This window comes from Diadema antillarum, unplaced genomic scaffold, assembly GCF_040938485.1.
Source record: "Diadema antillarum isolate AM-2024a unplaced genomic scaffold, OU_Dant_1.0 seq00000783_RagTag, whole genome shotgun sequence".
Taxonomy (NCBI): domain Eukaryota; kingdom Metazoa; phylum Echinodermata; class Echinoidea; order Diadematoida; family Diadematidae; genus Diadema; species Diadema antillarum.
Window position 1 is genome coordinate 503,959 of NW_027271671.1, and position 24,793 is coordinate 528,751.

Genomic DNA, 24,793 nt, shown 5'->3' on the forward strand with positions numbered 1-24,793 from the left:
CTTGGAGATTATTAAGGGGGGCATTTGAAGGTTGCCCAGAGAAATAGTAAGCTGTAAGGTGCTATCTCATGCAATACCCAGCTCTTTTCTGGTAAGCTGTATGATGTGTGTGAGTGGAAAACAAATGTAAATGCTCTTTTTCACACAAGTTTTATTCTCAAGTTTGATACATCAACATTTCTTGCACACATGCTGAATGATTCTTAAAAATCCAAGCATGCAGGTTACGTCATTTGATAAAGCGTGAAAATAAAAATCATCAAATTGTAAAGAAATGTGCAAAAAAAATTTGGAAGTTATACAGCGTAAGTTGGATATTAAGGTTTATAAAAATGATGAAAGCTTTGATCAGAAGAAAATTCCTCTGCTTTTTTTTTGTTTTGCTCTTTTATGCCTCCGCCATGAAGTGGTGCCGGAGGCATTATTTTTCTTCTTTTTTTTTGTAAAATTGGGACGCGGCATTAATGAGGGTACAGCCTTATTGCCGGCAATGTATACATCAACAAGTATACTTACAATGTAGATACTGAGTGAATTACATATTTGTGTACTACATCAATATTCTGTATTAATGCACAAGGACAAATCAAACAATATCTCCTTTGTAAAAAATGTCTACTCCTCAAGTGCCTTTGACACACCAAGATTGTTACGTCTTCATGTGAAACACAAAAATTGCATTATGATGTATTGTTTCTCAGCTTGAAATTAATCAAACAATAGCTTCTCTGTGTGAGGTAAACATTTGTACTTCTCAAGAATGTTTGAACGTTCATATCGTTGCACTCTGATGCACAACACAAAAATTCCATCTTGCCGTAGCTTGAATATGCACAATAACAAATCTAACAAAGCCTGCTGTGTAAACATTTCTACTCATCAAATTTATTCACACAAAGGAAAATGGAAAAAATGGAAACAAAATGTAGCATTCTGATGTGAATAGCTGTGTTTCATTTCAATGTCTGTTTGTATTTGTACTATTTCTTTTATTTCTTTTTTTTTATTGTCTTTTACTCAGAAACAACAGAAACACTTACCTATTACATGTATTTGTTAGAAATAGTATATAATCTTTGCACATGAGCTCTGGTTATTTCCCCTGCTTCAGATTCAAATTTGCAATATCAGTAATTAATCATAGCCTTGGGAGTGATTATTTGAATATGGATTATTTCACAGCTTCATTCTGGATTTTAATTTCAGATATCTAGTATTCCAATAACTGATCACACTTTCACAAGTGCTCCTGACAGTTTTGACAGTTGACCAATGTTAATCCCGTGGATTTGTGTCTAGAGAATGCAGCAGAATACATGTATTTGCTGCCGATTGATTGCCAGAAATGTAGAACTCCCAGTCGATAGTTCACATTGACACAATCAAACACTTGCCTGGATACTGTTATTTATGTGCTGAAGGAAGTGCCATTGAAACAGCTGATTAACAGGTGGTGCTGTTCCCAGGGTTTGTGGTATCGGTATTCAGATTATGACATAATAAAAAATATGCAGCATATGTCGTGTATTGATCTGCAGACGGCGTCTTTTTCATTTTTACTTATCGTTGCTCCAAGATTTTCTTTCATAACTAGTTTTGGGCATGGACAAGAATTTGTGCTGCCAATATTTCTGTTGATTAGGGTTTTTTTTAATAATTACATATAATGTATTATGTCTAATACTGTGAATTTTTTTTTTTTCAATATGCTCCATGTGCTCTGAAACCCTCGGTGCCAAGATTGATTTCATGGACACTGGATAGAGCACACATAGAGTTCAGTGGCTGGGACTGGTCTGTCTTTTCTCCCCTCACAAAAACTGTTCTGAGAAAGATTGTAGTGTGCAATACTGTCTGCATCCAGTGAGATTTATAGGCAGATCAAACCCTGGGTAAGGTACAGCTTGAAGTACCATTGACAGCAGATTAGTACATTAAACAATACCTAACTGTAGACCCTCTAGAGCTAGCCAGGTCTCTCAACACTGCTGAGTGCTCTCACTCTTCTTCACTAAAAGACCAAGAAGCTATAGATTTGTGGCCTTGTATCTCTTTTAATAGCTTCACTTTGCAATGTACCGTAGAAAAAACGCCCTCTACATGTGTAACAAGAGGCATTTGTGCCTACTGTCACACTTTGCAAGTGAGCTATTATTCCAGGAGTCAAACCTGGTGACTGCAGGACAGCAAAAATTTCAGCAAAAGTGGAATGCATACTCTGGAGTGCAATGTAGAGAAATGGTTTTCAGGGAGATATACCAAACTAATCACAGTAGATAGCATTTTCTTCAGAAATGTTATGTTATTGACACTTCTTCTGTTCATTCAAAATACCAATGTAAACAAAAAGAAAATAAAAAAAGTGCATATATGTTTATTCAATGGCTGTTTTATTTTAATGTTCTTTCATATTTAAAAAAGTGTGGAGTTCTTTCAAAGTTATATTACTTTCAACCAACTGTAAAGCAAGAAATATTCACAGCATGAAATTTTCATGAATTTATTCAAAGCCAACATCCTTTCTCACTGTCATCCAATTGATACATTGTTGTACAGACAAGAACTTTTGCGTGCATTTTAATTTACGAATCTAGGCTCTTCGAAAATGTGAGAAATTAATATGCACACAAAATTGTCTGGTTTAACAGTATACATGAGATATGATTTTCAGATTTACTACCTAAAAATGACCATAACAGGTCAAAGTTGAACACTTGTTTCACCATGGTCAAAGCATATTTGTAACCATAGCTGTGATTTATATGGATGTCCATTGTACAAAGTATTCATGTAGTTGATGGGAGCTATTCTCTCTTGTAATGACTTTTTGCATTTACAAATGACAGGCTGCAATTTATTGAATTCATATTACTTTGACAAGAGGCATGAATATTGATTTGTTCAGGAGTCTCTGTGTTTGATCACGCACTGGGAGTGTTGTTATGTATTTGCTGCTTGTATTTACTCTGATCAATATTGTAATCCACCACCCTGGTGTGGCAAATTATGTTGATTTGGAGAAAGATGGAGAGTGAGAAGGAGGAAATTGACATTACAAAGTTTAATTTGCCTTTGTAGTACAAAGTGCACACTGTGATTTCTAGCTTGAATTGCAATTTGTCGAACAATGCTCCAAAAATTAAGTAATGAAGTTGTTTTTGTTTTCTGAGGCATGAATATCAGTCAAGTGTGTTTGCTTTCATATTGTAGAATTCTTGTGTTTGAAGGTTGTATTCTTTTGTCTTTGTGCAGCACGTATGAGCTCGATGAGAAATTATACAAAAATGAATAGAATTATAACCTGTCTGTCATGTGCATGATTGTGCATGTGAGAAAGAGGTTACGGAGTTGATTCCCTTTGAAATGAGTGACATCTATTGTTGTTATTTTGCAAATCTCACAGTCATCATCTCCATGTACTCATGCTTTCTTTTTTATTTTATGTGCGTCCCCCACCATATAAATCTACCAGCAATTATTCATCATGCCTCGTCAGTGAGCCAAATTGTGTAATATTTTGAAAGCCTTTACGTTGCTGGGGCGACAAGACCTCGTATCTACAAAGTGTCAAATGTTCAGCAGAGCAAAAAACATGGCAGTCAAAGCACTGCATCAAATGGGAGATCCTTTCCTTGGACATGCCATGGTGACTTTATTTTTGGGGTAAGACAGCTAGGATGTGCACAGGGATTCATTTACAAATTATTGTAACTTATTATCTGACCATTAATGCAAAAAAGTCATTTTCACCAAAATTTGCGGTACAAGGTCTTGTTGCCCCATCGACACAGTAACTTCACTCACAAAGGTAGACACACATTATGTATCCCCACATTAGAAACATCAGGAAGAAGACTTGATAAATCATTTACCTTTGTTTCACCTGGTGTCACACTCTGCAGGCAGTGATCTGACACTGGTAGGGTGGGGCACACAGGTCCACGTGCTACGAGAGGTGGCCCAGCTAGCCCAGGAGAAGTTGGGAGTCAGCTGTGAGCTTATCGACCTTGTAACCATTCTACCTTGGGATAGGGACATTGTGTGTAAGGTAAGAATCAAATGGGACTAGTACACCACTGTACTGTACATCACACCATTCACTCATCTTTGAAGGAGGTTTCACTCTAGGAAATTGTTTTCCTTTCTAGATTAACCCCTTGAGGACAAGTCCCGAGCATACTCGGGCATGTGTCTATGGGAAATGCTTGTTGTAGCAAAATCAGCCCGTCCTCAGTGGGTTAAAGTGGCACTCCACAATGTCTGTGTGTATAATGATCATTTTAAAAAAAATAGATAAATAAGAGTAATATGAAACAGATGGATGGCAAGTTTCATCAAAATCAGAGAAGAAGTGAGAGCTTTATGGCATTGTTGAGTTTTACATGTTTTATATGTTTACATGCAGCAGTAATGTCAGCCATAATCATATGTATTATGCAAATAAGACAGTTAGATTATGTCTTTACCTGTCATTAGTTTAAACATGTAAAGAGTAAAGAATACTTTTTTTCCCAATATTGCAGCAACAGTAACAGATTTCTGGTTTACAAAGTCATTGCTAATATCAAAATCAAGATTATGTATATATTTATATATGATATAGATAGATGAATAGATGTATAGATAGATAGATAGATAGATAGATAGATAGATAGATAGATAAATAGATGGATAGATAGAGAGATGGATAGATTTCTGTACTGTACGAGCTGAAATTTTCGTGTACAGATGTTTTCGCGAATTGCTACTTGGAGGACATTTTCGCATGTTGTTAATTTCGCAATTGCGAGGGTCTAACTGAACTTAGTTATTCGGGCGTTGTTATTTTCGCGGTTCAAAGGCGATTCGCGAAATTCACAAAGATAAAACCTCCGCGAAAATTTCAGCTCATACAGTATATTCCTTGAATTCATGTCAATAGGGGAATTCGGAAATATGGAATACATATATGGAAATATGTGAGCCTACTAGGGTACTTGTGAGGTCATGACATCATTGCCAGGTCTGATATGCACAGTTTCCCATTTTGCACCACGTCTGAATTGCAGATATAATGATGACAGATACAGTACTCTCCGCGTAATCGGGTATCGCTTAAACGGGTACTCTGTTTAATTGGGTAGTAATGTCAAAATCAGTTTCAATGCATATTAAAATTACCTGATAATCGGGTTGCCTCTCCGCATAAATGGGTAAATAATGTTCCTCTTATCTAATTTCTACTCACATTGCAGATATAACACTTTAAGAAATCATGAATGTAAAATTTTCCACGGCTAATCGCACTCTCTGCTTAATTTGCAAAGAAGACCAATCATTTGGGGAGTGATTAAACATGAAAACACACGTACCAGTACCGACTTGCAACACGTAAACAAACATTACACATTGTAATGTAGCTGGCACTCACAACTACATATAGACAGACAGGAGTTGAACGCACTTGCGCTCCTCCCTTGCTCCGCAACCACATTCACAATACAAGAAGCTTGCAACGAAAATCAGGCCATCCACCAGCTCCATAATTTGCTTTTCCCCAGTCACTTCTCAAAAAGTAACCCGACGTTCTACGTGACTAGTGCACACAAGAGACGTGTTCATTTCGGAAAACGCCTGTGTGTTAGCGAGGAGTCTATAGTCAAATGACAAAGTTTTCTGAAGACATATTTGTCCGTAAAAAGAGTGTAAATTATTGCTCGTGACTGAGCAAGTGTAAGGTATGTATAATGTGCCGTGCAAGCACGCGTGTTAAGCATACAGTGTATATGTTTGGTGCAGTGTACAATGCATTGACATACACATTGTGTGTGTCAATTGTGAATGAGACGTGTTCTTCTGTTAATCGGGTACTCCGCTTAATCGGGTAAGAAGCGTTCTGCCCGAGCCTACCCAATTATGCGGAGAGTACTGTATTATCGTTCTAAAAAATCTGTGATATCTGAATTTCCCAGCTTTTCCTATTTTACATCCTATTTTAAAGAATCTTGTAACACTCCATTTCTTTTGATTTCTTTTCTCACTCCATTTACCAGAGTCAACCTGAACATTGAGTGAATTTCTACTTTGAAGGGAGGGTATAGGTTTGGTTGAGATGGTGATTCAGGTATTTAGCTCTTGACCGAATAATTACAAGACCACTTGTGAAATATGAACTAAGAGCTTACAAATCTAAGAGGAATTCCAAGTTTATTTGATGAGATTTGGCTTTGAAATGGCTGAGATATCCAAAGGCAAAGTAACAAAAAAGCAATTCTAATAAAGGTGGGTCCCACCTTTTATTAGGATTGCTTTGTTTTGGATATCTCAGCCTTTTCAAAACAAATTTTCATAAAATAAACTTTAATTTCCTAAAAATTATATGCTCTTTCATGTTTTATATGAGGTTTGTCATTATCTCACAAAAAAAGAAAAAAGTTGGGAACCTGAAGCTTGTCATCTCACAAAAACCTATACCATCCCTTTAAGAGACCTGTCTTATATATGGCACATAAATGGAGTCCTGCCTAATATCTTGCTGTAGTCTGTCTGATTGTCTTACCAATTTAGTGGATGTATACATCACTGTGAGGCCAGAAGCCAGCTGAGATTAAAGAAACTAAGCCATGCATGGTGGAAGATCATGGGCTATTCAGACATATTGATAAGAAATATGTCTCATGCAGTTAATTTGTAATCTTGTCTCGATGCTGAAAATGAGCATTGCAGCCGTACACTGCTGATATTCTCCTTTTTTGTGTGTGTTTGTGTGATTTCTGTTGAGACAACAATACCTTCGTATTTACATCAAATATGTACAGTATATGTTTTCTTCTTTATGACCATATAAAGTAGTGTGCATTTATCTCTTAGTTGTTTGTTCACTTTGTGGCAGCAGGAATAAGTGTCATTTTTTTATTCCGTGTCAAATATTTGCATGAGATAAGTACTAGCTCTACTAACATCATATTCAGCACATGGATGATTTTAACCATTAATGTAAGAATGTTTGGTTGCTATTATATATTTTTTCTTTAGTAGTTCATTGTCTTCTTTTGTTTTCGGTTTAGGTGTTTGTGTTTAACTGTTTCCTGGTACTCTGACTGAAGTGCAAATGCACCGATAGAGAGTGTTACAACTGCAGAAAGAATTAATGGGTGACAAATTAAACAGAGTAATGCCTCTGTCAGAAAAAGAAAAAAAAACACCCTTGTGAAGTGCATTTGAGTAGACTGGTAATGATATCTCAAGCTCTTAGAATGAGAAAGCCAAGTAGATTGCTGATGGAGAAAAAACAAAATATGACAGCCATAATGGCATCGAAGCAATCTTGTTGATTTGAAGACATTAAAGGACAAGTTCACCTTCATATACATGTTGATTGAGTGAAGGCAACAATATTAGCAAAACACATCAGTGAAAGTTTGGGGAAAGTCCGACAATCCGTTCAAAAGTTATGAATTTTTAAAGTATCTGTGCAATCACTGCTGGAGGAGAAGACTACTACAGTGTATGATGTCACATGCGTACAACAATATAAGGAAAATAAAAGAGAATTTCACAAAACTTGACTTTTTGAATAAAGTGCACATATCTTCGATGTGTTACTGACTTAATGCTAGGAGTAATATGTGACCCGCTACAACAAAATGATCCTAAAGTCGGGCGAGGTCGATTATTTGAAAATTGCATGACACAATTCCCTAATCTTTCTGCTTTAAATTGATATATAACACATCTTATAAAAATAATCGGCTGCGGAGATATCGATGTTTAAAAAAGAGCATGTCGAGACGTCTAGGAAATCACTGTTTCGAGAAAAGCGCCCTAAAAGTTCTCCTTGCGACGCAATCACAATCAAGGGACACGCAAGTCAGTATTCACCTCCGGACAATAGAAGGTAAGCCCTAGCAACCCCCAAAATGTTCATTCAAACACAGCGTCGACGGTCTCCTCACCGACCAATCAGTGACCAGGAGGCCAGGAGAAGAGGCTGGGCATAGCGCATCCCGCCAGCACGCACCAGTCGACTGGGCAGTGTGCGAGCTTCATGCTTCGGTTAGCGGCAAGCAGCAAACTGACCAATGAGATCACTCTGGTCGTTGTTAGGGGCGGAGCCTATGTGTGGCGCTCAATCCAAATGTTCGAACCACTTTCTGCTTCGTTGAAACGCCAAAAAAACATGGCCCAGAAAAACGCTATTTTTTAGTCTTTCCTGCCATCATTTTGCTTCAAAATTTCAACAGATGATAGAAGACATGTCAGACTCTAATAATATGTCAAATTCAGAAAATCGTAAGTTTTGACCAATTTTGATGCTCTGACTTCAAACTCGATTTTCACGGCTTCGACCGTGCGCGACTTTAGGACCATTTTGTTGTAGCGGGTCACATATTATTTCCCCTGACATCTGAAAGAGAATAGTCAAGTGTTCTTATATGAGAAAAGTGAGAATACCTTGAATGTTCTTTATACTTTCTTTATATAGTTGTACTCATATGACATCACAAGCTATAGTAGTCTTCTCATCCAGATGTGACTGAGTAAAAACTTGAAAAATTCACAACTTTTGAACAGATTGTCCAATATTCCTCAAACTCTCATTGATGTATTCTACTATTAAATATTGCTGCATTCACTCAACCCACATGTCTATGAAGGTGAACTTGTCCTTTACTCGTTTTACTACTGACAGGAGCGGTAGAGTGTAAAGGTAGTCACAATCGTAATGCTGTCATTATTATTATTGTTGATAGGAGTACTGGGCCCCATTGCATAAAACTGTGGTAACTTGAAATTAAAGGACAAGTTCACCTTCATAAACATAAGGATTGAGAGAATGCAACAATAATAGTAGAACACATCAGTGAAAGTTTGACGAAAATTGGACAATCGATGCAAAAGTTATGAATTTTTTAAATTTTTGTGTTGGAACCGCTGGATGAGGAGACTACTACAGCTTGTGAGTCATATGCGTACAACAGTATAAAGAAAATGTAAAAGAAAATTCAACATATTTTCATTTTTCTCGCATAATAAAGGAGCTCTTGACTTGCCTCTTTCTAAAGGCAGGGGGAATAATATTACCCATAACATTTGTCGGTAACGAGTCAGGGGAATGTGTACTTTTTTCAAAAGATGGAATTTTGTGAAATTCTCTTTATATTTTCCTTATATTGTTGTACGCATGTGACATCTAAGTTATTCATACACTGCAGTAGTCTTCTCATCCAGCGGTTACTGCACAAAAACTTCAAAAATTCATAACTTTTGAACGGATTGTCTGATTTTCCTCAAACTTTCACTGATGTGTTCTACTAATATTGCTACATTCTCTCAATCCTTATGTTTATGAAGGTGAACTTGTCCTTTAATGGTAACTCTGAAATCTTTCAAATTGGTAACTACCATAGCAACACTATTTCATAGCCAATCAAAGTTAGGAAATCAGTGATGGTCACCATTGATTGCAGAATTACCATAAATTTTAAAGATACAATTATGGGACCTGATGGCAAGAAGCAGTAGTATAGTAGTAGTAGTAGTAGTAGTAGTAGTAGTAGTAGTAGTAGTAGTAGTAGTGAAAGTAATGTAATATGATTTTTTTTTCATTTTCAAGTAGTTTATAAAGCATGATGAATACAGTATTAGTTGCATAATTGCTGAAGCAATCATAGATGTATACTTGAAGTTGTAGAAGTATTGGTAGATGTAGCAAGTAAAGAGGGGTGGATTTGGATTGAATGACCAATAATGTGAACATTATTCATAGCAAAATTCGTTTATTGACTGTCATGATAACAATACTGTTTTGTTTGACCAGGGAGGTCTCTTCCCACCTCCCTGGTTTGACTTAGCTAATACCATGTGAGCATATTTGTGTGATTTATGACCAATGATATCTTTGTAATCAGAAAACTTTTTTTTTATTTTATTTTTGAATATTTCACATATCTTTCAAAATGGTTGATTGGCAAGAAGAATATCATGCTGGTTTCCATTTGTTAATTTTCCAGTCTGTACTGAAGACGGGCCGATTGCTGGTAGCACATGAAGCACCTATTACTGGGGGCTTTGCATCAGAGATCAGTTCTACTGTCCAGGTAAGCCACATCTCATGGGTAGCTTGAAGATACATCTCATTCTCAAGGTGCAATTCTACTGTTTTGGGTCATCTTTCAGATAGTGTGAAAGCAAACAAACAGAGTCAGTTGTATGGGCATCTTCTTGTCAAGTGTTGTGGTCAGTGTCAATGGTATGCTTAGCAACAGCTGAACGACTTTAAATGGTGAAAGCCCATTAACCTTGCTCTGTTGTGTTTGTCTGGTAAGTGATTGACTGGGACCACTACTCTTGGGCAAGGAAAGTTAATGAAGGGATCTGGATCAGGGAGACTAAATCCTACTTTGAAAGGGACCCTGGATACACACAATGTCACCTCTCTATGCTCCAGTAATCCTAAAGCATCTCCAGACAGGTAGTAAAAGGTGTGAAGGAATATATGACAATGAGAAAGTCCACAGTAGTGGACAAAAGCTGGCCAGTCAGATGTAAAGGTTGGGTAAAGTATGGAACAGTAACGAAGGTCTTTCTTTGATCCCATCGTCACCGCCGCCATCTGATTATGTGCATCTTAATATTAAGAACATTCAGGTGCTCGGATAATGGCGATTGTGCAATCATGCATCATCACTGACAAAAGAACCGTTTCCCCCATTGCAGTCTTATTTTGCTGAGGTGCCTTTTCAGACTCAACTGCCTCTGAATAAACACCGATGAAAAGGAGCAGCAAACCCCAAAACATGACAGTTTTCCTGTCACAAAATTGAAAATTACTGAAGTGGGCACTTGTGGACAAGCATGTAACGTGGCCTAATGATAGGACATACATGCCATCTATGGTTATGGTCCATGTTTACTCCTGAACAATGTGCAAAAAATGGGGAAACAATAGATTACAAATCACAACCAACCTGCCAAAATAATTGCTTACTCTTGTTAAGTACACGCATTTCGCAAATGAAATTACTTGAGCGATAATTTCCTAATGTACACTACAACTGCATATGCATTTTTCTGGATTTAAGAGAATTACTATCTTCTGCGCATACATTTTTATATTTCTCAAAGTGCCGTCTTGTTTTTATCCAGGCTGGCTGTCGGCAGCGATGATAAGATCAATGCAGGAAAGCACGCTTAAAATGCTTTTGTGACGCTTTTGACAGAAATAAGTGCATGAATTGATTAATGAGCGATGGACGTCCATGTGTAGTATGTCCATGGGTAAAGTATCATTTTGTTGTGACATAACTGCTTAATTCTACTTGTGGTTTTGATGAAATTTCCACAATTCTTTAAATCACATTTTAGTCTCTAATGTCAACTTCAGCATGGTGTAGATTTGCGCGCGAACTAAACTTACTTACCTTTCAAATATCCAGGAAATACCAGTAGGCTCTTTTCATGATTCATTCAAATGCCAGGCGTATATCCATAGCAGAGCTAGCCAATTGTAATCACATTGCTCTGCCACACCAAGCAGCAACTAATACAAGCAACTTTCATTGTGCAATCTGATTAGTTTTGACAAGAAACTTGTGTTTTATGTAGCAGAGAAAACAGTTGTTGTCAGCTGAATTGTTGTTGTTGTTGTTTGTTTGTTTTTGTTTTGGTCAGGATAAAAGATGCATGCATATGGCTGGTTCATAAATTTTGGAGTTATATCACCTATAGCTATGAGTAATTTCCTTCTGGTATTGGCTGGCATTTAATTTCATCAGATTGCCTTTTTCTAACACTCTAACTTGCACTCATTTGATAAGTATGTCTCAGTACTCCAGAAGTGACCTGGCAGCAAAAAGGGGCAGACACACACACAGGAAATCTAAGAAACAGGTGTGTGAATTGGCTAATAGTAATTACTTATTACTAGTGCTCTTTTCTAGGTAAAACTAAATTTAAAAGCAGAAAATCAAGTGAAAGTACTCACTTTCATACACCGAATATTTCGTGAGGTTTTTATTCTCGCGAATTTTCACGAGTCAGCTGCCATTCGCAAAATGAGAAACGCACGAAAATGTTGACTCTAATGCCAATATGCATATGACGTACGCGTGTACATTTCTCTGTTCATTACACCACTCCATGATCGCGAATTTAACCACTCGGGAATTTGTCGGGAAGTCCCGATTCGCAAAAATTTAGACTCGCAAAATATGTGGCGTATTAAGTAGTTGTTGTAGGCCAGAGTTCCTGCCATCTTTAATAGTTGCTTTATCTCTCCACCCATGAGACACATCATTATTGACCCCCTACCAAAAATATCAAAAACAATCACATGACCACTAATAGGATGTACTCACTGTCTTTGACAAGTTTCAAAACAATCACAGAGATCTTAAAGAGGTGACATATTCATTAATAGGATGTACTCAATAAGTTTGACGAGTTGCGGTTGATATGAGTTTCCCTCTATTAAGGCTTATTAAAGCCAAATCCTCTTTTCACAAAAGTTGCATTCTTAGAGACTGGATTTTTTCCACATTTTTCAGTTGAATAGGAAAATCCTAATTTAATGAGTTTACATCATTCTGAGGCTGAGAATCTCTTCCTTCAAAGTATGGCCTAAGCTGCCGAATCTGATTTAGTGACATTTTGCTGATTTTGTTATATAAGACTGCATCTTCTTGCTATTCATACAATGATATCCATGTGGCAGCCATTGTTAAAAAAAAAAGGGGGGGGGGGAGTAAGAATTAGGGGACTTCTGAAACTGAAGGCTATTGCTTGCTTGAAGCTTCTTTTTTTTTTTTCATGACAAAGCTGTCATACCTGTGTGTATGTAGGTGTGTCTTTGTCATCTAGATAGTCTGCAGTTTAGAAATCTGATTTATCTCAGTGACCACACCTGAAAGATGCTGAAAACATTCAAAGAGAGTTCACTTTTCTTGTTATCTTCTGTCCTCTTGAGGTAGGAATCAGCTTTGTCATGTATGATCTGATACTAAAATCTCTCAAATCAGATTAAAAAATAAATGGATAATACAGTACTCTCCGCATAATCGGGTAGGCTCGGGCAGAGCATTTTTACCCAATTAAGCGGAGTACCCGATTAACAGAAGAACACTTCTAATTCACAATTGACGCATGCAATGTGTATGTACATGCATCGTACACTGCACCAAAAACCTACACCGTATACTTAACACGCGTGCTTGCACGGCACATTATACTCAGTACATACCTTACACTTGCTCAGTCACGAGCAATAATTTACACTCGTTGTATGGACAAATATGTCTTCAGAAAACTTTGTCATTTGACTATAGACTCCTCACTATAAACACGCAGGCGTTTTTCGAAATGCACACGTTTCTTTGCGTGCACTAGTCACGTAGAACATCGGGTTACTTTTCGAGAAGTGACTGGGGAAAATGACAATTATGGAGCTGGTGCATGGCCTGAGTTTCGTTGCAAACTTCTCGTATTGTGAATGTTGTTGTGGTGCAAAGGAGGAGCACAAGTGTGTTCAACTCCTGTCTGTCTATGCAATTGTGAGTGCCAGCTACATGTGTAATGTTCGTTTACGTGTGGCAATATGTCGGTACTGGTACATGTGTTTTCATGTGTAAATCACTCCCCAAATGATCGGTCTTCATTGCAAATTAAGCAGAGAATGTGATTAGTCATGAAAAATTTGACATTCATGATTTCTTGTAGTGTTATACAATTGATCTGCGATAAAATGTGGGTAGAAATAAGATTAGAAGAAAACTAGTTACCCATTTATGCGGAGAGGCAACACGATTATCTGGTAATTTTAATGTGCATTGGAAGTGATTTTGATATCACTACCCAATTAAACGGAGTACCTGTTTAAGCGATACCCGTTTAAGCAATACCCGATTACGCGGAGAGTACTGTAGTACAATGTAGATCACCCGAAGTAGGCTACAACTTTTGTGGCTATGCAAAGGCTGTCATAAGGAACACACACAGTAATGAAAAGAAAAAGATGGAAGAGATAAGGAAAACCAACATAAGGTATTTTTTCTCATTGTCATCTATAGAGGAAATATGATAATACCAGGAATTCATGTTTATATGGATCTATTGCATTCTATGTTCAGCAACATGATACTCTGGAAAGATCATCTTTAGATTTAACTTGTTGAGGACGGGCTGATTTCGCTATAAGAACACACATTTCCCGTAGACCCTTGCCAGAGTATACTTAGGACTCGTCCTCAATAGATTGAGAAGCAATCTCACACACTCTCTGATATTGTACTATGGAAGTCAGTTTTAGAATGAAACATGAGGGACTGTACACTTCTGCTGCCAAAGCAACAAAGTCTGTAAAATTGGAAGGAAATGTTTTGCATGTGGAAACTAAATAAAATCAAGGATTCTTTAGGCTCCATTGACATTGGAATGTATCTACATTCCATGTGCATGCAGGTACATATATGCACGAGGATAAATACCGTCTTTTGGTGTATTAGGCTGCGTTTAAGCGCTCCAAAGTGAACCAAAGCTAACCAAACGATACCTTATTAATACCCTACCATGCCAAAATTAGCAGCATTTGAGCACTCTCTGGAGAAAGGGTACCTCAGGAATCATTTTGGGACTCAAGTCAGAGGAGTCACATGTATTGTATCAAGAGGGTCGAGCACTTGGCACTCTTATGCTACATTCTGGTGTCCCCAACAAAGAGAATCAACTCCTTGCATTAAATGACATACAACAGTGCATGTCTTTCACATTCTTCTCTTTCCAAATTCTGATACGGTATGGTACACTTTTGGAGCAGTCAGAAAGTGTTCCACTTTTGGCTCAGTATGGTGTGGTAGAGTACACTTTTTGAGCGTTCAAGCGCTCCTCTGGTATGGTTATGGTACAGTTCGATACCCTTTCAGAGAGCGGTCAAAGGCGACCCTACATTTCTGATTGTATAGTGCAAAATATATGCAAGGTGAATGTGAATGTGTGAGAGAGAAAGAGAGAGGGACAAAGGAAAAATGTATTGATGTCCTCTAGGGAGTACATTTGTACAAGATTCAACTTAGTGAATGGGTGTGAAATCATCACTGTGGCAAGTTATTTCTTGCTATTGTCATGCATTCAGGGCATATTTGAAGTTAAATTTTTGTCACATGTTAGGCCTATGATTACATAACAACTTCAGCAAAGGTTGTTCCTGACACATTCACACTTCATATGCTTTCCAAACATGGTAAAGTTGACAATTGAGCAGAGAGTATTCCTGGTAACTTGATGCCAGGAAACAAGAAGTTTCGTGGAAGTTCAAGAGGCTTTTCGGTTGCAGTTCCCCGACAGGCAGCCTCCAACAAAAAGAGCCATCTGGTACAATGTGAGAAAGTATGTTGATCACGGAACTTGCCACAGTGATGATTTCACACCCATTCACTAAGTTGAATCATGCTCAGTCATGCATGAGAGTTACATAACCTACGTGGTATCATTGGACAGAGGACTTATTGGACTATCTAACCATGAAAAAATAATGTGTTAATATTTCACAATTTTCTGAAAATTTGCCGTTGAAGTTGGGTTTACTTTTTTTAGAGACACACTGTACAATAGCCAATGCTGCACACTGACACTGGTCCGGCAGTCCAGGACTTGTAAAAATTATTGTCAGGCCAGTAACTTTTTGTGGAATGGACTAGTAAAAAATGAAGAAACTTGGTACCTACTAGTTGACGGACAGGTTGGACCAGTAGGAAAAATGGGGTAGTGTGCAGCCCTGCAACTAGCTTGTTGGTGGTGGTCTGTATGTTTATCCCTTTTCTCACAAAGTGCATGATATGAAATTAGAGTAAGAGCAAAGTTGTTGTGCATAGTAACATGACCATGATATTGTTTTGGGTTGTTGTTTTTTGTTTGGTTTTGGTTTGGTTTGGTTTTTTTTTTTTTTTTTTTTTTTTTTTTTGGGGGGGGGGGGCTTGTTTTCATTCTGTATTTTGATACGTTCCAGGGTTTGTATTTGATGTGAAGGCATATCCGCTATGTTACAGGACCTGGTAAATTAATACACATTGCTTGCCCAGGCATGTCGTTTTTGATATCACAGACAGGCAACTAATTTCTTGCCTGACTGCATTTTCCGGTCATGATACTGCTAAGTGGACTATGTGTTTGTCTCTTTCTTCCTTTGAAGACAAACAAGCAAGTGATACATACTTTTAAAATAAAAACATTATGGCAGTATTAAGAAATTCAGTGTTGATCGGAGACCTGGGAGGTAAATTAGTTCTCTTTGCTGCAATTACCTTTTCTCATTCTCTCTTTTTTCTTTTTCTTTTTTTGGTCATGTTGTTCGAAAAAATAATGCATTTATCTCGTACCATTTTCTGTGTGAAATACAGTAGTTGTTATGTTACTTCTTTCCCTTGATAGACATATTTGTTGCATCTTAAGGAAACAGGATTTTCTATAAACAGCTCAGGAGGGATGAAATCAGGACTTGAGCTGAGAATTTCTCAGGGCAAGGTCACTTTCCTGAAAGCCACTTTGTTTTGATTCAGGGAAGAAAGCAATATTGAGATAAGAGCACTAAGATATCCCTAATGCCAAGCACAGTGCTACTGAGGGTTGGGGCCTTTTCTCAAAAAAAACTATGGTAATTTTCATATATTTTTCAAATTGTACAGTCAAGTTTTCTCATTTTTCTACCTAACTTCATACATTAGTATCTTGCGACACCGGTACAGAAATGTCTCGGCATTTACTGTTATCCCTCATCATTGCTAAGATGTTTTCATAATTGTGAGTCATGTCTGCTTTGTCTATGTAGTCCCGTGTTTTTATTTTTCTGTTGTACCTTGTTCAAAATGCATATTTTGACAGAATCTATATCTGTGAAATCTCTTTTTTATGATGAAACTCACTTTTTCCTGCACTAGTTTGATAAAATTTGATATGTTTTCATGAAATAATCTGGGTTTTCACTTATGTTGATGATATTTCGTGATAATAAAAAAAAGACACCCGATGTACCAGTGCATAATGTACATCTAGCCATGGCCAGTTTTGTGGCCAGAAAACAGACCTTTAGCAGTTAACATTGAATGTTTCGACATCTGCCTGGACAGACAAGAAAACCTCTGTTTGCTTTTCATAATTTCAAATGCCCCCTCATTATCTTCTCCTCTTGACCTTTTTTGTCTGCAATTAATACATTAATAACAGAAATATTTTGACCCTCCCATTTGATGCAAGCAGCGATTCAGGATATTGTGGTTTGAATTGTGGAAAGTAAATACTTAACTAGGGAGAAAGGGAAAGCATACTCTTACAAGAAACATCCATGTGTTGTGATAGTCAGGAATCATCCAGTCATTAGGAACACAATATCTTCTTCTTCATGGCCTGGGCCACTGGGCCTCATGTTGAGCTCTGCTTTACCTGTACTGTGCTTTGTTTGCCAATATTGGCACAGATGGCTGGAAACTATTTGTCAATTGATTTAGATAGCATAATCCCCTGGTCTCTATTGTGTTGCCCTGGCCTTCCTGCTGAATGGAAGCACATTGCTACACCTGAGTCGACTTGATAACTTTATAACCAGGGGTCCATTTCATGAAGTCATCACATGAAAGTCTATAAATAAATCTCAGAGTGACCAAAGTCGTTCATGTGTAGCCATGAAAGACTTTCAAAGAGAAGTAAAATCAATCCATTTCATGATGTCTGTCTCAAGTGTCTCCTATGAGTGAAAAGTCTCTCATATGACTTTCATGAAACACATCCCAAAGAGCAATGCAGATTTAGTGAAAGCAGCAACATTAATAGCACATATATCAGTGAAAGTTTGAGGAAAATCGGACAATCGATGCAAAAGTTATGAATGTTTAAAGTTTTGGTGTTGGAACCGCTGGATGAGGAGATTAGTAGAGATTATGACGTATGACTGGACATCAATATAAAGAAAATATAATTTGTAATAATTTTTTATGAAAATTACAAAATCCATCAACTTGATATTGGCAGATGTTATGGGTTGCAATTATTCCCCCTCCTTTCTAAAATCGGCTAATCAAGTGCTCTTTCATAATGCTAGAAAAGTTGATTTTATTGAAATTTTCTTTACATTTTCTTTATATTGTTTTCCACTCATGCCCATAGCCTCTACAATTTAGTAGTCTCCTCATCTAACGGTTCCAATGCCAAGACTTTAAAAATGCATAACTTTTGCATCCATTGTCCGATTTTCCTGAGACTTTCACTAATGTGTTCTACTAATGTTGCTGCTTTCACTCAATTCACATTGCTCTTTGGGTTTTGATGGATAACTGAATGCTGAGGAAAAAGCTTGGGGAGTGTAACTACTGCAAGTGCCTTGGTACACAAGGGGTCAGGCGACCTCTTCATAGCAAAGTATGGTGGATTCAGAATAGAAATGGACTGAGCATCATGCACAGACCACCATGAAGGGAACTTTGTCATTGATCAGTATTATACTGACATGGAGAAAATGTTTTGTTATGTCCATGCATTCCCACCATTCCTACTGAGGGTCAGGTAGATCCCAAGAGATTACATACCTGTACATTCATGTATATGGTGTGATGATGCCAATTGTCATGTACTGAGGAAATTTCATGAGTGCTTGGAGGGCTTGCCAGTGATGGGAATTTTTCAAGGACTTCATCTTCCTAACTCAGCTGCGACAAATAGAAAAAGAAATAAAGGACAGAACAAAGCAAAATATACCAGTTATTATTTCTCAAGAAGGAATTAGAACCATTGCTGATGTCATTATTTACCTCAGCAGACTGTTTGTGATTCTTGCATTGATTTGTATTTTGCTCTGATAAGGCAACAAAGGGGTACAAGTCACATGCGTGACACTCATTTACTGCAGAACAGAAAGTTCTTCCATGCATGACAGAGGCGTGTATTCGGCAATGCTTGTTGACTTTATTTCATGTGTGTCATTCAGCATCATACACACCCTTTACGTGGGTGTGAACAGGTCCAGCATTTGCAACAGAAGAAGTAGAAGGGCATAAAAGTAGAAATTCCAATCTTGACTTGCTGATGCATACCGTTGCACAATTGTGTTGTTGGAAATTTGATAGTACACTGTATCACCACTTTTTTGCCTTTGACATGTACCCTTTGCTGAGCTGTTTGATGTTTTTAATCGTAAGTGCTGTCAAACTGCAAGGTATGAAATGTGTTTATACAATCATGTATAAGTCAAAAGGATTCCCTTATTGAAGCAGTGCATGCACATTTTCGCATCACACATGCAGGAATGTTTTCGTCAAGCAGGAAAGTTCCAAGGCAGAATTATATTTTACAGTTTCTTCTTGTTTTTCTGTATTTTTCCCTATCCTCTGTCTAGCACCTACATTTCTTTAAAATGAAATGCCACACAGTTTTAATTTGACTTTCATAAGTGGAGATGATCAAATCAGTAAGATGGCAAAAGTTTCTGAAATTGTGATGTATCAGAACAACATTTTGACCTGTAGAAGCTTGTAAACAGTTCACTAGTAGCAGTGACATTGTTCACTACCACAAATTTAGAAATGATGATGATGAACCCTCACACTCCTTCCCTTGGTTTGACCAATTTGACAGGGAATCCTATTTTAGTTGATAATTCAAGGGCTACTTTCTTGGAGCACACAAAAATTTGTGAAGGATACGAATTCATGTGAAAAAGGCAAAATTCAGCATTCATATTGTTCTCTGTAAAAGATTGCCATGCTTCTAGGAGAATTTGAAATCATGTACTCCTTATTTTTTATCATGGTATCAGTAACTTATCAATCGATGGTCCTGCCATTGTGATACCATTCTAAACATGTAATGTTTGTGTTAAGTATGAATAAAGTGAAACCAAACAAGCAGAGGGACTTTTCCCAGCTATCAAAATTTTTAGTGCCGACATGAAATTTGAAAATTCCATTTACATAATTCCCAGTTAAGTTCGTTGTTGTCAGATATTGTACCATTCTTTGTAGTTCATTTATCTAGAGGTTTCAAACTTCTCTTTAATATTCAAGTGGCACATCACTCGAAGTGAACCAGTAACTAGCATCCTGAACCTGCACTCATTAGCCACATATATTTCAGGATACCAGTAGTAGCCTTGAAACACAGAATATGTGCGAATACGAAGAAAACAAGTCACAAAAAAGTGACATTCATTTCTATAAGCAGTGTCAAATTTCAATCAGACTTCTGCCATTTGCATTTTTATTTCATTCCACCTATTCAAGCCAACTTGAACACTGGAGTGGAATTTTACTTCTTCAGACACCAGGGCAGAGATGCCATCCAATACAATTTTATAGTATTTACAATTGTAGTACGATAAACAGAGCGAAATTGGTAATACCGTATTGCCTCTTGAGACTGTAATGAGAGTTCAACCCCCCCCCCCCCCCCAAAAAAAAAAGAAAAAAAAAATGAAGTCCCTGAAATTGCAGAAAACTGTAAAAACCATGTCATCATTCAGAATGATGTACTACTAAATTCCTGCAACCCCTACAAAAACATTGAACGACGAGCTTCAATGGCTGGGAAATGTGCAGATGCTTTACAATTTTCTCATCAATGTTGATGAAGTGAGTAACATTTTACTTGCCCATTCTTACCAAGAAAACTTTTTGGACATTTCACTGGCCCAGGGCCAACAGGCTGGTGGTGGCGTTGAGATTTCATGAAAATCTGAATTTCCTCTCCAAAATCTGTTGGTTTTTTTCCAGGATATTCTGTCTGTGTGGTTTTTTTTAATGTCAAGAAGTTGTCATCTCCGCCAGTATAAACAGGTTCTGTCAGCTCCTCCATTCATTATCTTTACTACTGAACATTGATTAGGCCAAGTAAAAAAAGAAAGCAGTTTCTCGTCCGGGTTTTTTAAGCAAGGCGACGAGGGAGGTCCTTACTATTTGATATCTTACTATTTTTTCGAGGATTGTCAAAATGAAAGTAATATGTGTTTCTCGTCCGGTAATTCTGAGAAAGGTAATGAGAGAGGGCTTTACTATTTTCTATATCCAATTTATGAAATGGAATATCACTCTGTTAGCTGTGTTATGAGAGACCAGGTCCAAAGTGTATGTCTTGCCTGCACTCTGTGCATTTTTAAACCATTATGTACCATACTTGAAATGAAACTTCATGCATGCAGAAATACATTTGCTTTTTCTTTCCACTACAGATGTCAAGGGAAAATGACCATCTTAATACTGGTATTTAGTGTTGTAATGGCATTTCTGATACCAGTGTACTTGCAATTCTGATGTATTGTGCTATTAATTGAAACAGGTATAAAACATGTCTTTAACAAATGTACGACTGAAATAAATTCCATGATATTCAAAACACTGCTTTATTTATCATTGGTGTTTGTGACTTTTTGTGTCCACACAGCTGGTAATGTATCTGCATCTCTTCACAGTACAATTGTAGCACATTCAACTGGAAACTGGCTTGTACAATTGCAGATGGATGTAAAAATGATACTGATATGGCATTATAGCATTAAACATTTAAAGATGTTTCTTCATGTTCTAAAAAGACATTTGATAATCACTCATCATTTGGATGATGAATGATTGTATACCACACTATGACAGGTGATACGACTCACGGCCGTGTCCGTGAATTTACATCGTAAAGAAAAGTATCCCGCAGAAATACGAGACAAACCAGAATCCGTGGAAAAGTTATTTATTTTGTAGATACACCCATTTAATAATTCTACATTTGCTGGAAAAGCGCATTCATTTTCTCTTCAAAATAGAACAATACATCGCCGGCAGATGCAACATTACAGAGCAGAGTGTACGGGCCTCTACACCTTTGTGTTCATGCGTGCGTACAGACAGCTGACAGACCAGGGGATGGGGACCCTGACAGCTACAGACACGCATATGCGGCCGGCACGGCCACTGCACTGGCACTGTACGTTCCGACACTGCACACACATGCACATAGTCACAATGACATGAAAATGTATATCGATACAATCCTCACAAGCATTTGTACAGTACAATTCATCCTCTTAAAATATGAGAAACGAGGAAAAATACGAACAATGCGCGAAATATGCGTGGAATATGATATCAGCGATTGTTCGCAAAACTGTTGCCGCTATCGCGTTCACGACGTACCGAGTACGCTGTACATCACAGCCCACACTCGCCCGCGCGCGCCCAACCAACTACAGTTCGACTGCTTTTATCGGTCATTCGTTCTTGCCGAGCTCGCAGTGTGAAATGCATGCGTTATTACATACGCACTACGGAAGCTACAGCTATACTACAGCTATTAAAGTAGAGGACGCAAGGCGTAATTAGAAATGAGACATCACGATTGGTAGGTGAATTGTCGAAAAATAGTAAATTTCAAAAAAGTCGATGCGGCAACTGAAAATCGATGCGGGCGGGGAGCGGGCTGTGACGAGAATTATGAATTTCTTGGTATTTTCAGCGCCATTTTGAAAATAGTAAATAGTAAAAAAATCGATGCGGCGGCCAAAATCGATGCGCGCGAGGACGAGAAACTGGTTTCTTTTTTTACTTGGCCTTATACGAAGGGTCCACCCCCTCCCCTTCCTTTCGCACTGATTTATTATCTTTCTGGTAATTTGTTTCTTAAATTCCATTTTGGGGAAAATACCACTGCCAGCAAGTAAATTGTAACCAATCCTCCTCTGACTCCCACCCCCACCCCCGCAAAAAAAAAGAAATAAAAGAAACGAAGCAAAAAAAAAAAAAGAGAAAGTTTATCATGCATTGTAACCATATCTCTTCCTTGGTAACACCAACGAAGATACACACTAGCATTAAGTGAGCTGAATTTGAGAGGAGCAGTGCAGCTTGTCTCCTTTGATTCTTGAACATAAATCATCTCAAAACACTTGACTGTAATATCACTCCCATAAATATCCACTTTGTGTTTGTAGTAGCTCTTTGGGCCCTGGGCCCTGTTTCATAAAGCTGTTCGTAAAGTTACGAACAACCTACGAGCGACTGGTGATCAGTTCTGATGTGCTATACTTATCAGAATTTCCATAATTCAGCACAAGAACTGATCACCAGTCGCTCGTAAGTCGTTCATAACTTTACGAACAGCTTTATGAAACACCCCGTTTCGTAAAGCTGTTCGTAATGTTATGAACAACTTAGTTTTGATGTGCCATACTTATCAGAATTTCCATAATTCAGCACAAGAACTGATCACCAGTCGCTCGTAAGTCATTCATAACTTTACGAACAGCTTTATGAAACACCCCCTAGGAGTGTGGAAAGGCTTCATTCCTGCCTTGCTGTTTCCACTTCAAAGACTTTGTATGCCAGTGAAATGCTTGTTTTTGTATACTAAAGTGGATTAGGTGTCCTTAGTACTGATGTCTATAGTAAAGAAGTGTTCAAACCCACCCCATTCATGTACTAAATAGTAAATACATTGTTGGTGATGTTTGTTTGTTTGTTTGTTTGTTTTAATGTGTGACAGTGATTTGATCAATTGAGTGGTTTTTTAATCATTTTTTCCTGTTTTTTGTGGAAGGGGTAGTACATTGCTGATTTATGGTCCCCCCCCCCCCCAATTCTCACCTGGGGGGGCATTTCATGAAGCATTTCAAATCTGCTCTCAGCCAATCAGATGCAAGGATTTCAGTGGCTTTTAACATTTTGTCAGTCGAAATATCTGACAAAACGCTTCATGAAATGCCCCCCTGGAGTTACTGATATGGCCATTGTTCCAGCACTCTCAGAATTGAATGCTGGACCATGTTTTCCCCACACATCCTGACATCTTCTGAATATGATGGGAACATTGCCTTTGAGTAATCTGCCATTTAATAGTAGTGAGATCACACAAAACATGCATGCATGCACACATCTAATAGTATGCTCTTCCAGTTGGGCCATCTGTGACTGTGTAGTCTGTGCCCTGCACCAGTACCTGTATGTCTCTTGACCAGCCAAGACAGACTGTGTTTCTTGTTCAGGTTGAAAGCCATAGCCCTGTGATTTATAGCCTTTCCCAAGAACAAGATTTTTATAGGGTAGTTTTCCTGTCATGGTTTTGGTAATGATAGCCTAGCATACACATTTCTATGAAAGAGATCATAACTTCCACTAAATTGAATATTCTGTTACTTCCAGGTCTCCATAAAACCTCATGAATGAAAAAAACAGCAACTAACATGATAACCATGTATTGTTAGTTTTCACTATCAATTTCCTCTCCCCCTCCCCCATAGTTTCTTTATCAAACATGTACCTTGGAATGTGTTTTCTTTGTGTTAGTGACATCAGATACATTTCCAGGAGTCCCTACGAACGTCCTTTGTGATTTACTACATTTATGTCATATATTGCCTCATTATGCGATTATCTTGACCAGAGCTGCAAAGGTCAAGCAAATGGCTGTGGGCCAACCTCCCACAAGACAATGTGCTTTTGTATGCAGAGTGATGTTTATCCAAGGCTTGAAACATTAAAGGTGTGTTGCATGGGGAAGATAAGACAGTCTGAACATTGGTTTCTCACATGAGTATAAGCAGGTTGATAATCAGATAGGCTGGAGTTCAGAGAATTGTTGTTTTGAGCTGGGGAACAAAATTTACAGTGTTTTGATCAGTGGAAATGGCACCATAAAATTCTGCCAAGAGTAAACAGTTTATAAAAAGTATGCATTTAATGGACACAAATAATGATGAACTGAATTGAAACCTGTTCCAGAGCTTTGGTTGGATGACAACTAGTGACTACGAAAGCATGTGTTCATCTGATGACTTTTACATGGAACAAATTCTTCT

At 37.8% G+C, this 24,793-nt stretch overlaps 1 protein-coding gene across 1 annotated transcript in view; it reads left to right on the top strand.

The window, feature by feature from the left end:
- Window positions 1–24,793, top strand: part of LOC139739110 (2-oxoisovalerate dehydrogenase subunit beta, mitochondrial-like) — an 86,977-nt gene that overhangs the window by 18,257 nt on the left and 43,927 nt on the right. The window contains exons 8-9 of the mRNA XM_071649728.1: window positions 3,903–4,048; window positions 9,993–10,079. Of these exons, the coding sequence (XP_071505829.1) occupies window positions 3,903–4,048; window positions 9,993–10,079 (233 nt within the window). The remainder of the gene's footprint in view (window positions 1–3,902; window positions 4,049–9,992; window positions 10,080–24,793) is intronic.